The sequence below is a fragment of the Pteropus vampyrus genome, unplaced genomic scaffold (genome assembly GCF_000151845.1).
Source record: "Pteropus vampyrus isolate Shadow unplaced genomic scaffold, Pvam_2.0 Scaffold592, whole genome shotgun sequence".
NCBI lineage: Eukaryota > Metazoa > Chordata > Mammalia > Chiroptera > Pteropodidae > Pteropus > Pteropus vampyrus.
Genome location: NW_011889373.1, coordinates 347,777 through 363,963, shown reverse-complemented (window position 1 = coordinate 363,963; position 16,187 = coordinate 347,777). Strand labels below are relative to the sequence as shown.

General features: G+C 39.7%; 1 protein-coding gene across 1 annotated transcript in view; it reads left to right on the top strand.

Annotated features, from left to right (window-relative positions):
• Positions 1–1,393: 1,393 nt before the first annotated feature.
• LANCL3 (LanC like 3) overlaps positions 1,394–16,187 on the top strand; it is an 86,347-nt gene continuing 71,553 nt past the window's right edge. The window contains exon 1 of the mRNA XM_011384563.1: positions 1,394–2,047. Coding sequence (XP_011382865.1) covers positions 1,475–2,047 — 573 coding nt within the window. The 5' untranslated portion in view covers positions 1,394–1,474. The remainder of the gene's footprint in view (positions 2,048–16,187) is intronic.

Sequence of the window (16,187 nt, the reverse complement as noted above, 5' to 3'; positions counted from 1 at the left end):
AAAAAAATGCCTCCAAACAAAACTGGCCTTTCAAGTAAGTGGAGCAGTCGCTCTCCCCACAAAGTGTCAGAAACTATTCCATGAGTCACGTGCTCTTTTGGTCTTGCACAGTTCCTATCAAAATGCAAATACCCTGGAAGAGGTAACCTCTTTGGCCTTTGTAGGTCAACACTTTGGGAAAGGAAGAATTATTTTAAAACAGCTGAGCAAAAGAAAGGATATTTGTTGTGTAATTGTTCATATTCTGCCTTTCCCACTGGACTGTAAGCTCTGAGAGGTCTAGGACCATGTCTCTTGTTTATCCCTCTATTTCCAGAGACCAGAACACAAAAAAGACCCTCAACAATGTCTGCAGAAGGAAAGCAGAAAGGAAGAAGCATGGTAGGGAAAAAGTTAACTCAGGACACACAGAAAAGGGTTAAAAAAATCCTACTTAAAATTGTCACGTAGCGTTTACCCTTATATTAACCTTATATTATAGTTAATGACCTCAAGATATTTATTATGCATGGGGGGTAGGGTCTGTAGTGTAGGAGAAAGGCAGAATCCCTCCTCCCCTTACCTTAACTTGGTGTGGTTCTTTGAATTTTTACTCCTGTATACTCCAAGTAAAACATCACGGCAACCAAGTCCAAGAAAAAGTTTCCCTATGGGGCATTTCAGCATTTTAATGCAGGAAACGTGATGTACTCAAACCCCTCATCGCTAGGGATTGAAGCATTCAGAATAACTCCAAAGTAACCAAGATGAAAAACAAGTTTCAGGAGGCCGCCTAGTTTTTTCCAGTACTCCAGGTTAATTCAGTAGTTTCCCAAACTTTAATATGCATGTGAATCACCTGGGGAACTTGCTAAATATGCTGATTTGGATTCAATAGGTCTGGGGCGAATTCTGAGAGTCTGAGATGCTGCAGTTTTAACATGCTCCCAGGTGATGCTGATCTGCTGACTCGAGGGCCGCACTTTGAGTATACAAGGGACTCGAGGTCTTCACCTTCACCGCCAGGTGTGCTTACGCCCAGCCACAGCGTTCCGGAACCGTGTCCTGCGCGTTCCTGGTCTTCCGCTGGGAGGGGAGGAGCTGAGGGCGGAGCGGGAGGAGTGGCGCGGGCTCCGCGTGGGTCCTGCGGGAGATCACTTTGGCCCCTTGGAGAAGCGGCCGAGCTGCGGCGGCGCAGGAGGGGGCGGGTTCGGTGAGGGCGCGGCCTCTGGAAGTGGGGCGGACGACGCACATCCCCGCGCTCGTCCCGGCCACTCGGGAGCTTCGCGGTAGCCCCGTGGCCCACTTGGCAAGCCGCTCCGTGCTTCTTCCTCGCGCCCGCCTCCTCTTATCACCTCCCGTCTCAGCCTCCCGGCTCCATCCCCGCCGAATCCACTGCCATCCAAACGCCTTAGAAAGCAAGAAGTGGTGCACGGGGCTACAGAGTGCGCCCTCAAGCGGACCCCGGCTCGGCATTGGGGGCACGGACAGCAGCATGGACACCAAGCGCTGCTTCGCCAACCGCTTCGATGACTACCAGGGCAGCCTGCTGGCAGGCCAGTGCGAGGAGGCGGTGGCGCCCTTGGTCACCGCCACCATCGAGCGCATCCTCCAGGAGCTGCCCCCGCTCGGGGGCGGCGCTGAGGCCCGGGGGGCAGCGGCCGCAGCCAGCATCTGCCAAGGGGGACTGTACGGCGGCGTGGCCGGGGTGGCCTACATGCTCTACCACGTCTCGCAGAGCCCGCTCTTTGCAGCGGCTCGGGAGCGCTACCTACGGTCAGCCAAGCGCCTCATAGACGCGTGCGCCCGTGCGGAAGAGTGGGGTGAGCCGGACTCCGACACTCGCGCCGCCTTCCTGCTCGGGGGAGCGGGCGTGTACGCTGTAGCCACGCTCGTGTACCACGCCCTGGGCCGGTCCGATTACGTGCAGCCGCTGGGCAAGTTCCGGGCTTTGTGCGCCGTCTGCGCACCGGTCTCCTTCCTGGAGTGTGGCTCTGACGAGCTGTTCGTGGGCCGCGCGGGCTACCTGTGCGCCGCTCTGGTGCTGAAGCAGAAACTCGCCCAGGAGGTAAGAGTTAGCCCTGGCCGTGTGGGGGCGCTCGCCGCCTACCTGGCCCTGCCTTTTCATCCTTCCCCGGACTCCCGCTCCGGGAGCAGTGCTCCAGGCCATCTCCATCTCTCTTTGTTACTCTTCATCGCTGTCGTTTCTTCACTCTCTTGAGGTTTGTCTCCTGCTCTTGTCCGTCTTTCCCATTCGCTTTTTAAGTCTCTCATTTGTTGGGATTCTACGTCTTTGCACTTTGTTCATGTTTTCCACTGAACGTGGCATCTGCCCAGATACCTCTTTGCCCAATAGCTTTCTGGAGGCTTTTTCAAGAGGGTTTTTAAAAACTAAAATGAAAAGAATTTCCCTTCCTTTGACTCTCCTAGAGCACCCTTGAATGTTAGAGTACCAGGAAAGTGGTGGAAATTTTGGGGGCTGATTATGCCATCATTGTTTCCATTACTAAGGTGGAGGTAAGTTGCTTCTGCGACCCCCACCCCGTCCGTAACCGGAAATAACTGCCCAGCTGTAGGTCTGAAGTGCTTACTACGTTGCTTACTATTCAGTTCATCTCATGGCTCTTATAAAATGGGTATCTGATTCTGGGTGCCCTCTGCTAAATATATAAACGTGGACAGATTTGTACCCCCATTGTAACCGAATGTGCATTTTTCATTTTAAAATGTGTGGTTAGGATTCTCATGACGACAGCATACTTGGCAGGTTTTCTTAATAACTTTCCCAGTAGCTCCTTGAAGTGAATTGGATTTCACAACTGTATATAGGTTTTTTGTTTGTTTGTTTGTTTGTATTCACGTTGAATACAGCAGCATGTATAAGAAGAGAATGTGCTAGTTCCTGTGGAGAAAAAAAATCCTTCAAAGAATCATAGTAACCAGAATTGAAAGAGAGGCTCTTTCATTCATAACCCACTGCAGCCAAAATTCTAGAGAGGAAGTGACACATTTAACTTAGATTTATTTGGTGGTAAGAGGTGTTGAAAAATTGAAGGTACGCAGAGTGTTTTAAACGTGTAATTAGATAACCTTTACAGAAGCAGACTTGAACTTTTTTTTTTATTTATAGCAGGTGAGGTTGATTCAAGTGAGGTTGATTCTAGCAAGGCAGCAAAGGGCTGTGTGACAAAGTTGTCTTGAAATAGTTCGCTATGCCTCTGAGTCACTGTTATCTGCTAGCAGTTTCTCAAGGGCCCTTGCAGTTGTATAAAACCTTTTAGAAGGCCACAGGGCTATTTACATATCATTTGCATTACATTTGCATCTGTTCCTCAAACCTTGGAGTCTGGCGGTAGGCAATTTTCAAAAAATTTTTTTCCAGCTGTCTTAAACTTGCTTCTTTCCCTTTCCATGCCTTGGGGCCTTTTCCCTAGAATGGAACAACAAAGAGTGGGAGACCCATCAGGTCATTCAGGTGGAAACAGACCAGGACTCCTTGCACCAAAACTGGGGTCCCAGGGCTAATCTGCAAGGCTGATCGATCCACCAAGACATTTATTAGGACCTCTCTTCTGCCCTTCTGCCAAACTAGATCTGTCTTTTTATACTAATCAAGTTGAGGTGCTTTGACCCTTGTTCCTAGGAAACAGAACAAGCTCCGAGTGAAAAAACAAAACAAACCAAAAAACCCAAGCTCTTAACCTGAGCAAATCAGCTAGTCTCAGTGTCAGCCTCACTTGCAGCAATCCATGTTCAGACTTGAAAGGGAGAAGCCCTTCGAGGGGAAAATACATGTTATGTACCATCAGTAGATGATCCATAAACCTTGATTGAATTTCAAAGTTCTGTCATTTATCCATACACAATATGTCAGTATGTCCTGGATTTCTTTCCCTCCAGTGTCATTTATAGTCATTTTCCTCTGGCAGTTCTCTCTTTATCACCCTACTCTAGATCCTCTGTATACCATTTGGCACATCTTTGGCACCTAATAGTTGAATGAATGAATCACCATTTACTGAGATTAGTGCAATATGCTCTGAGCTGGATTCTCGCAATCAAAGCCATTCTATGTACTTCTGAGAAACCAATCTTCTTAAAAACACTTTTCAATATGGAATTTCCTGCTCAGCATCCTGCAATGGCTCCCTATTACCTTTTCTCCAGTGGCTTCTCATCTCACAGTTAGAGCTAAGACACCTAAAATGGCCGACAAGGCCCCACATGATTTGGCCCCCTGCATACCTACTCTACTTATTCTTGCTCCTTCCACCACACTAACCTTCTTGCTGTTCAGGCATTTACTGTCTCAGGTTGTTCCCTTTGCTTAGAATACTCATCCTCTAGCTATTTTTATAGCTAGCCTCCTGACCTTGTATAAGTCATTCCCTCCTCAGTGAGTCTTTCCCCGTCCATTTAAAACTGCAACCCTGTCCTCCGACTTATGCCACTTTCTTGCTTTGCTTTACTTGTTTTGTTGATTTATGTCTTCTCCAATTAGAATGTAAGCTCCATAAGAGTAGAGTTTTTTGTTTCATTGTTGTATTCCCAGCATTAAAACGGTGCCTAGTACATATTTAGGTACTCAACTTTCCTTTTTTGGTGTTGTTGCAAATAGTGTCTACTCTATGGCTTGTTTTATCACTCAGTTTTAATGGTATCCCATTTATCAGTATTTTCCTTTATGGTGGTGCTTTTGGTGTCATGTTTAAAAAATCCTTTCCTACAACCAATGTCTCAGTAAATATCTGTTGAATGTATAAATGAATACTGGTTAATTGCAAATTTTACCTTAAGATCAAGCTTAACTAGTAGACCAGTGCTTGTTAAACTTTAATGTTCATAGGAATCTCCTGCAGGTCTTATTAATAAAATACAGATTCTGACCCAGCAGGCCTGGAATTGGGCTTGAGATTCTGAATTTCTAACAAGTTCCCAGATGATGCTGATACTGCTGGTCTAGGGACCACACTTTGAATAGCAAGGCGATACAGTGCTACATAGGTTTTGGCATTATACCACTCATGTCTATTAAGGCATGCTATAAGACACCATTCTATGAAGCTTGATATAAATTGTAGTTTAGAATACTGATTACTATATCCTACCATGCTTTCCTTACGAGGACCCACAAGAAGAATTTCTCTCAGGACTTGGAAACAGGAATAGTTGTACTCTTCCTGGAAATTGATTTTTTTAATCTTCAGAATGTGTCATCTGTGTTTTTCTAACTGTGTTTATGTCAGCTACTAGGAAGCATATCACCAGGATTGTGGTCTACGTAGGCTTGCTTACAGTGCCTCATCACAGGTACTTTTGTATGTTAACATTTACCCCGAGTTTATCTAATTTTTTTTCCTTAGTTTACCCTTTTCTGAATTTTCTTCCTTGTATTTGATTTTATTGTTTGTATTTATGTTTATAAGATTTAGGGATGAAAAATGTGTGTGTATGTACAGAGAGAGAATCTCTATATCCTAATATATTCTAATATATTCTTTCCTGGTAATACTCAGCTTTGAGGGTTTGTTAAGCAGATATCCTTGAGCAATGGGGCACTAAAGTCCCGAGAAATCACACCATAAAGACTTGTATTGGGTCTATTCTGCTTTCCATGAATTGGTGGAAATGTAACAGGGAAAAGGAAATTAGAAAAAATAGTGAAGGGATTAGGGGGAGGCCTAGGGACCACAATCAAAATAATAACTGCCACTGGTGACCTTGGACAAATAATTCAACATCTTTAAGCCTCAATTTCCTCTCTTATAAAATGGATTCCTAATAGCTTTCTCATTCATTTATGTTGTTTCTTCATTCAGTGAATGTCACGTTTTTTTATGGGTGCCAGGCACCTTTCTAGATGCCAGGATTTAGTAGTGAATGAAAATCAATACAATTATGTTGTTATAAGTGCTCTGAAGGAAGTAAACAGGAACTAACTGGAGCAAGGCAGAAGCGGGGCTGCTGCTTGGCATAGATTAGTGAAGAAGGCTTCTTTGTGAGGGTGATTTCCTGGCTCATCACTGAAGCAGGAGAGTGAAGTGGCTCCTTTAAAAGCAGACATTCCAGGCAGCGGGAACAAGGACAGAGCCCCTGAGGTGGGAAACTGCTGGAGATTTCAAAGAAATGGAAGGTGGCCAGCATGGTTGGAGCAAAATGAGTGAAGGCTAGGGGACAGAGGAGTTTGAGACTAGGTGGGAGCCCTGAGCAGGGTAAAACCAGATCCTGCAGGGCCAGGTCAGTCACAGGAGTTCATATTTATTTCAGATTTAAGCAGCTAAATGTCTTCATCTTATTTACCTTTTAAAAAGATCACCCTCATTTTCTGTATAGAAATACTGTATTGAACAGTATTAAGAATGGTCACAAGGTAAACTGTACCAAGGACTCTTTTGTAAATCCGGTGAAACGTATGGTATCTCTTCTTAGAATAATATTTCAGATACATAAAGTAAAACACAGAATTACAGAGGAAGCCAATTATTTCGACATTCAGTTACCAAAACATGTTTAAAGTGTGATGCAGTAATATATATGGTTCTTTATTAATATATTAAATAACAAGATTTGGTAGTGAGCCTAAGGATTACAGTACTTTTGAAACAGTGATGGGGGTCAATGGTATTTCGAGATATCCTCAACAACTACAGTGTGATATGAATATATCTGATTTCTATACGTTGCAAAGTCACAAATACTTCTGGTGGTTTGTGGTCTGCATTTGTAATAAAAGGAAATGCTATTTTTTTTTTAAGATTTGAGAAAATACAGATGTGATTTTATTTTCCCAGACAAAAGGGACTGGTCTGGAAGTTGCTGTGACAACTCACCCTAGATAAAGTGCCTTGGCACATGGTAGCTGCTTAATGAAATCAGCACTATTCCCTTTTGCATCTACTAACCGAAAATCAAAAGTGATTCTGAACATCACATAGAAAATCATACCCAATACAAGGAATCTGTCTTCCTGGATGATGAAAACAAAAACTATTGCAAGATAGGTTCTCAGCTCATTCCTAAGGCAGGTGGTTGGCAGCAGTATAAATAGGAATACTTTGAGCCGCAAATAACAGAATGTTCAGTAAAAAGAAATCTAAATAATGGGAACATTTATTACATCACTTTACAAGGAATGTAGAGCTAGGCCATTCCAGAATTGTTTCAGCAACTCGGGAAGGTCATCAGAACCCAAGCCCTTTCCAACTTTTTTTCTCTACTATTCTCAATGTGTGAACTGTATCACACTTCAGGGTTGCAGGATGGCTGCTGCCATTCCAATCATCTCATGTTCCCATACAACTGAAGGAGAATGGGAGGGTCTGAGGCTTTTTTCTTGCATCTTTATTTTTTTATCATATAGAACATTCTATCCTTGAAGGATTTTCCTTCTGCCTCATTTCCCACCACTTGATCAACTGGTCACTTCTGGTTTCAGGGGAGGCTGGAAAGGTTAGTGTCCTAACCTTTATCATTGGACACAGGTTCTAACAAGAAAGAAGAAAGAAGAGGGGAATGCTACTGTGTGGTTACCAAAGTGTCTTCCCCTTGGCAAGGTCTGTCTTGTGACCTCCCACTTCCTTGGCTATTGTGAATAATGCTACAATGAACGTGGGGATGCAGATCTTTGTTTGAGATCCTGTTTTCATTTCCTTTCAATAAATACAAGTGAGATTGCTGGATCATGTCATTTCTATTTTTAATTTCTTGAGGACCTTCTATACTGTTTTCCATAGCGCCTTCATCAATTTATATTTCCACCAAAAGTACACAGTGTTCCTTTTTCTCCACATCCTTGCTAACGCTTGTTACTTCTTGTCTTTCTGATAGCCATTCTAACAGGTGTGAGGTGATAGCTCATTGTGGTTTTGATTTACGTTTCCTTAATTATCAGTAATATTGAGCACCTTTTCATGTGCTTGGTATGGCTTCTTTGGAAAAATGTCTATGCAATTCTGCACATTTTTTAATCGAGTTATTTGTTGTGTTGCTATTGAGTTATATGAGTTCTTTATATGTTTTGAATATTAACCTCTTATCTGAAATATGGTTTGCAAGTATTTTCTCCTATTTTGTAGATTGCTTTTTCATTTTGTTGATTGTTCTTTTGCTATGCAGAAGTTTCTTAGTTTGATGTAGTCCCACTTAGTGATTTTTGCTTTCATTGCTTGTGCTTTTGGTGTCACATCGAGAAAATCGTTGCAAAACCAATGTCAAGGAGCTTCTTCCCTATGTTTTCTTTACATTTTACAATTTCAGGTCTTATGTTTAAGTCTTTAATCCATTTTGTTAATTTTTGTGAGTGGTATAAAATAGAGTTCCAGTTTCATTCTTCTGCATTTGTATCCACTTTTTCCCAGCACCATTTATTGAAGAGACTATATTTTTCCCATTGAGTATTCTTGACTCCCTTGTCAAATATTGACTATGTATGCACGGGTTTATTTCTGGGCTCTTGATTCTGTTCCATTGTCTATGTGTCTGTTTTTATGCCAGTACCGTGTTGTTTTGATTACTATAGTTTTGTAATACAGTTTGAACCCAGGAAGTGTGTTTCCTCTAGCTCCTTTCTCAAGATTGCTTTGGCTCTTAGGGGTCTTTTGTGGTTCCATGTGAACTTTAGGATTATTTTTTTCGAGTACTGTGTTGAATAGGAGTGGTGAGTGTGGGCTCTTGTTCTAGATCTTAGAGGAAAAGCATTCAACCTTTTATCCCTGAATATGATGTTAGCTGTGAGCTGCTTTTATATGGCCTTTATTATGTTGAGATATGTTCCTTCTATACCCAATTTGTTGAGAGTTTTTATCATGAAGGAATGTCAAATTTTGTCAAATGCTTTTTCTGTATCTATTGAGATGATCATATGATTTTTATCTTTCCTTCTATTAATGTGATGTATCACATTCATTGGTTTGCACATGTTGAACCATCCTTGTGTCCCAGGGATGAGTCCCACTTGATCATGTTGTATGATCCTTTTATTGTGTTGTTGAGTTTGGTTTGCTAGTATTTTGTTTCAGTTTTTAAATCTGTATTTATCATAGATATTGGGCTGTAGTTTCCTTCTAATGTCCTTATCTGGCTTTGGTATCACAGTAATGCTGGTTTCATAAAATGAGTTTAGAAGTGTTCTCTCCTTTGCAGTTGTTTGGAAGAGTTAGAGAAGGATTAGTGTTAATTCTTTAAATGTCTGAATTCACTAGAAACCATTTGATCCTGGCTTTTCTTTCCTTGGGAGGTTTTTGATTACTGATTCAATCTCCTTAGTTGTTATTGGTCCATTCAACTCTTCTATTTCTTCATGATTCAATATTTGTAGGTTGTATGAATTCATCCATTTCTTCTAGGTTATACTGTTCATTGGTATATAATTATTCATAGGAGTCTATTATGTATTTCTGTGGTATCAGTTGTAATATCTCCTCTTTCATTTCTGATTTTATTTGAGTCTTCTTTATTTCTTAGTCTAGCTAAAAGTTTGTCAATTTTGTTTATCTTATCAAAAAAAACCAATTCTTAGTTTCATTGATCTTTTTGATTATTTTCCTAGTATTTATTTCTGCTCTAATGTTTGTTATTTTCTTCTAACTTGGGGCTTATTTTTTTTCTTTTTCTAGTTCCTGGAGGTGTAATATTAGGTTGTTTGAGATCTTTATTTTCCTAAAAAATTATTACTGTCATCCTCATAAAGTAAAAATCAAACAATAAGAGGATACTGAAAGATATAGCTTGCTTCCTTGCATAAAGTACTTTGGGCATCATTGCATGTTACTGCATAAAGAAATGTCTCATTTTTTATACCGGTTTGATTTAATGGCTATACCATAACTTAATTATTATTGATGGACATTAGTTGATGTGAGTTTTTTTTGCTATAAAAATCAGTACTGTAAAAAATATACACATATACATGCAATATGCATATATACACATATAATATTTACATGTAATGTATACATACAGACAGAAGTCTTTCTATATATGTATCTTTGCTTTCTGTTGCAAGTACATATGTAGGATAAATTTTTAAAACAGTTGCTGAGTCAAAATTCACAGGTATTTTTCACTTGATAGAGATTATCAAACTGATTTCCAAAAAGTTTACATCAATTTCTGTTCCCTCACCAGCGTTTGGGGGCGCCTGCGTTCCTACATTATTTTCAATACTGAGTTTCATCAGACTTTTTAATATATGACAAATTGATAGGTAGAAAATAAGGATGGAGATTTCTAGGTTAGAAAATTAGTCCTCTTATTGTTGAATTCAACACTCACTGAACAAGATGCATAGGTAGGATTTTACTCAGTCTAGATTTGAGTGGTTCTTGTTTTATAAGCAGCTGTGTGTGTGTACTGCATATGTAAACCCTTAAGTTTGTCTTGAAATGACAGTAGATTGGGGAAGTGGATTTTTTGTAGTGCAAGACCAGTTCCTGATTGCCTGATTATAGACCTGCCAGAAAGTGGAGTGCTTCTGTAGGCCACAGCTTAGATCCATTGTTGCTCTTGATCTAGAACCCTATGATTGCTAAAAGGATTTAAGAACTAGCACTCATTGATTACTTATTATGCATACTATTGTAAGCACTTTACATGTATTGCCATTTAATATTACCAGCAATGTTGTGACATACGCTGTACTACCTTCATCATACCCAGTGAGGGAACTGAGGCACAGAGAGGTTGTGGAATTTGTTCCAAGTTACACAAGTAGTCAGTGACAGAGATGGAGGTTCCATCTTCCATCTCCCAGGCTGCTTGCCAAATCTGTGCTTTCATTTACTGCTCCTCACCCATTAATGTGCCACAAGTCTCCTGGGGATCTTGTTAAAAATCAGGTTTTGATTCAACAGGTCTAGGGTGAGTCCCAAGATTCTGTATCTCTAGCAAACCCCTAGGTGATGCTACTGCTGCTGGTTCGTTGAGTAGACTTGAGTACAAAGCTCTGAATCACTTTATTTTTTAAAAAAATTTTATGGGATTACCTACTGACAAATTTGACTAATTCCCATAAAACTTCATGATTTTCATCATTTGTCCTTTGTACTGAAAATAGCTTCTTCCACAAATGCCAGAATATCAGCTCTCCAAGTTTTAGTTTATGCTAAAGGAAAGATTCACTGCCAGGCACATCTTGCAGGATTAAGGACTCAACATATATGGGTGAATGTGGATTTCTTTTCTGATAAATATAATTTTGCACTGTATACAGAAGGCTTTTTAGAATTTCTTTAAAGGCCCAAATAGACATTCCAGCAGTTTTAAATTACTTTATAGTGATAAAAGAAGAGGCACTTTATTATAAAATTCCCAGATCAGATAGAAAATATGATTTTTATGCTCATGGAACCATTCCTACTTTAGAATCATTCAATTACATTTACCTGTGTAAATGTAGTGTTGCCCCCAACTCTCAATTAGTTTAAATTGAAGATACTTAAACATTTTTTTATTTTATTTTTTCTGATACAATGATTTAACAAACCTACTAAAAATAATTCAGATTTCCTTAGGTATAATTTATTTATACCTTTTCATTTACATACACTCCACTAAAACCTAGACTTATTTGTAATGTAATTATTTGAAGAGAGCATGGTTCACAAATTTTCTTATTATTGAATAAATAAGTTAGGGAAATTGGCATAGTAAAAATTCTTTTAAATATACTGAATTATTTATTTTGCCTATAATTCAACCTCCTAGTGTTCTATAAGGAGGTTGTTTTAATGGAATTTCACTATATTGACTTCCGAATATGAAAATGATAGATTGTATTAATTTCTTATTAACATGGCTAATTTCATTTTTGCTGGTTAGTTTAATGAGTGATATTTGTCATGCGAGTAGCTCCTACACAATACACAGTGGATTTCCACCGTGTGGCAGGGAGGTCTTTTAATATCCCCATGTGGGGATGGTCTTTTGGTAAACTGGTAACAGTCCATGATGTGTCCAATAAGTATTTCTCTTCATGATTCTCTTGTACTAATTGATCTGTGACCTACATTCATTAACTAAATACAATGCCTTGAATGTTTGGTTTGTCTCAAGGAAAAATATGTTCTCATGCATTATTTATATATATCTAAACACTGCTCATCTTTTCCTAATTATTTTCTTTATGGATTTAGTTACTAGGGAAACCTACCAACTTAACAGACTCATTATTCTTGGGGTGTTAGCCACTTGGACAAACTGAATTTTCAAGAAGTCACTTGATCCATTCTTTCTTTTAGCAAGCTGAACAAAGAAGTGTTATATGTAAGATCAGATTTCCTTTCCTGAATAGCTTTACCCATTCAACAACCCAGACAAATGAGTGACTTTGACATGCCATAAAGAAGCTGTTCTCCCACATGAGAGTTAGTCTTACAGACTTCACAGGTGAGAATATCATTTAAATGAAAGGTAGCAAAACAAATATTGGTCATAGCATTATGTGCAGTTAGCTGTTACTGTGCCCATCTGCTGGTTCCATTGCTTTGCATGGGACAGATTCCCCTGCTCAGTGGTGTGTTGAAATCTGGTGTCCATGGCAACCAGAGCATCACCAGTCCCAAAGCAAGCACTGTGGGGACCAGCTGAATCTCCACTAATACAATGACTTTAGGAGGGAGCCACATTCCTAACAGACTTTACAGCTGTCTAAGGCTACATAGATTCAGTACTCAACCAGAAAGGAAGTACTGTCCTTGTGCACATTTAATAACATAATATTGCTATTCGAAATGTTTTCTTCTTTCCTTGTAAGGCAAAGAGAATTGCACATGTATCACAGATTGCAACTGTTGATTGGTTCGATTCTAAATAAAGGCATTAAAACATCTGTGGTTAAGTACAGAGCTTCTGGAGTCAGATAGTCTTGGAATTGAATCCTGGCTATACCACAGTAGCTGGTTGACCTTAACCAAATTACTTAGCTTCATTGAGACTTAATTTCCTCATCTGCAAAATGTAATTCAAGAAGCACCTACCTTATAGGTGTGTTATGAAGATCTGCTGAGAATGTGCATGCTATATGCTCAGCAAAGGGTCTGTTAGGCATACAGTAAAGACTATAAATTAGCCATTGTTTTATTAGTATTTTGAGTATATCATTAATATAAAATGAGACTTTGCATTGACTAAATAATATAGATATGATTTTGGGACATTCAGCCAGTCTAATATTCCCTGTGGTGGTATTCAGAGCTGCTATGTCCCTGATCTCAACAGCAGAGCTTTGAGGTCTTCACAGAGTCCATAAAGGAGTGAAGGGAAGTATCCTCTGTTCTTCCATACAGAAGATTAAAGTGAGCTGCTCAGAGGTTCTGTATCCAAGTAAATTGAGTGGCTGGTCATTACTTTGAACACAAACCTGTGTGAGTTACAATCTGTGCTGTGCTACCTCCAGGGAAAGAACCATTTTTCTCTTTTTAAAATTTCAGGCTCTTGGCTGATATAATCTAGGAATTGGCTTTCTTGTGTCTCTCATTTGTGCTCTTTGGAGTAAATCACCTAATTGGCTTTAAGCAACTGTAATTTCTATGAAGATGATGTTGGAATGTTTGTTTCTTCTTGCTCCATTCTCCCAGATTCTGAGTGGCAGATTCAAGGAGCTCTTTCTTGCTGTTAAGTTATCTTCTTTGTTTCTAAAGATCATTTGCTTGCATAGCACTAATTCAGAATTTCAAATGGATTTCAACAGTTGTGTCTCTTGTGAAGTGGCAGTTTCAAATGAATTTTCCTCAGCACATGTTCCAGATCATGTATATTTGGTAGCTTTTTTTCAGAAAAGCATTAACAATTAAGGATTATATCAAGTGTTTCTTTAGCTTCTGGGCCCAGAAATTATATTTTTCTTGCATTAATGCACTTTTCTATTTACATTTCAAGTCTATGTGGTTTACAAACTTAAAATCTACATTTTACTCTTTAGCTCACAGCTCCAATTTATATTCATTTATAACATGATCTTAATATTTACAACTATACTACTCTAATAATAAAAGTATAATTATAACTTCCTCTTATCCTTAATCATTGAGTTTTTATATATAGTCACTTGTTCTGCATACAATCTTCAATACCACACCAGCAGACTCTAGGTCTTGACCTAATCTCCATGGGGGTCTGTTATATTTTTCTCTGATCTGTGGCCTTAGGATGGTGTTCCTCACACTTAAGTGTGAATTAGAATCTTCTGGAGGGCTAATAACACATATGGCTGGGCTCCATCCCCAGAATTTCTGATTCAGTAGGTCTGGAGTAGGGCTTGAGATTTTGCCCTATTAAGTTCCTAGCGATGCTGCTATTCAGCTAGAGACTACATTTGTGAACCACTACCTTAGATTATACACTTAAGCTTGACCATACATCTCTGAAATGTAACTCGGTGAAGGCATATGGTAGGAGTACCAAAAAGTTATTTTCACCACCAGAAAATAACTCAAAGGATAGGACTCACTGTATGACAGGTATTGTGATAAGCATATTATATCCATTTCAGGGGAGAAAAGGTTCAATAACTTGCCTGTCATCACCTAGCTGCTAAAGTAGTTGAAACCATGTTTGTCTGATTTTAGAGCTTCTTCTAGAGATTTAAGTCAGGTGAGACTTCTGCATATTTTTCTACTAAAGTACACACTGCCAAGAGGAGAGCGAGTTGTACCTCAAGACATTTAGAAGAATAGCCTGAACTCAACTCTATGAAGCTCAAGGTGTTTCTGAAGTTTAACTTAAAATTGAACAAAAAATGTCAGTACAGGAAATTGCTCTAAAATTGTCCCAACTTCCAGAAGCCTGGGAGTTTCAGCTTCCTTGAACACTCTAAGGGTTCAGGAATTGGAGGTTCTCGAAACTTCTGGTAGTAGTAGGGGTTTAGGTCAGGTCCAACATCAGAACTAGTAGTAAGTTTGATGAAGAATGCTTAGACTCCTGGATTCTTTCTCAAACCCTGGCAACTAGATGATGGCCTTAGGCTAGGTTCTCCAAAAGCTGACTGAGATGTAGATTCATGTGGAAGTGCTTCATTAAGGAGGTGCTCCCAGAAAAACCAGTATGGGAGTGGGGGAAACAGTGAAGGGTAGGAATCCAAGCAAAGGGGCAATTTTAGGCTAATCCCAGCTTCTGTCTCATGCTGTAGGAGAACTCTGGAGTGTATATTACATCTCAGAATTTGTCCTGACTTTTTGCACCAATGTTCTTTGCACCAATAATTCACTATAGCTGGGGATATTATCTTTCAGGTACTTCCAGCTCTGTTGGCCTGCTGCCAAATTGGCTTGTATAGCCTAAAAGTAGGACTCTGAAGAAGGCTGCAGGTGAGGGTGAAAGTTGTTAGAAACAAGCATATGGACACTGGGGGATAGATTCACAGAATCAGTAGGAATAATCTGAAGGGACCTGGTGGGAACACCAACAGTTTCCATACACGGGCCCTTCAGACCTTAATAGAGGTCTTGAAGTTCACTCTTTTGACATTGAATTAGAGAAGCTCTAGGCTTTGAAGCTCAGAGCACCATCAAGGGCAGCAATAAGGTACTTCACTGAAAATAGCATTATATGTTGGATTGTGAGACATACCCCTGTCTGCTCCCCTCTCACACACACACCTAGCTTCTTCCTCAACTCAATTCCCAGAATACTAGGAGACCCACTCGTCCACCAAGTGGTAGACTGAAGGAGGGGCCACAGTTGTCAGATAGATGTAACAAAAAATAACCACAATTACTGACATTTGTAGTTGTATCCCTTCCCAATGAAAAAGCAGACTGCCTTGTCACCCTATAATAAATCCCAACTGGCTAGTCGTCTTCCATACCCAGAGTTCCCAATGAGCTTTTTAGGTTGAGACTTTTAAATAGGAACTGTTAGTCAAAAAATATTTGAGGAAAGCATCTGACATGAAAGCAATTACAACAAAATAAATGGGAAAACCGAACTTGGAGTAAACTGTTAATATTAGGAAATAAACTTCCTAAGTGCCCAAATCTATAATATTGTCAGCAAAGCAATCATAGATATGAAATAAAAGCAGGATCATATTGAAAGCTATATTAAGAGAACAGAAAAATATCTCTTAGAAATTAAAAATATGGTAGGAGAAATCAAATAATTCAGTAGAAGGATTAGAATATTAAGTTGAGGAAATGTCCCTAAAACTTCAACCAGAAGACAATGAATTTGATAAAAAGAGAATACTAATTAGAGGAAGTCCAACCTCTGTC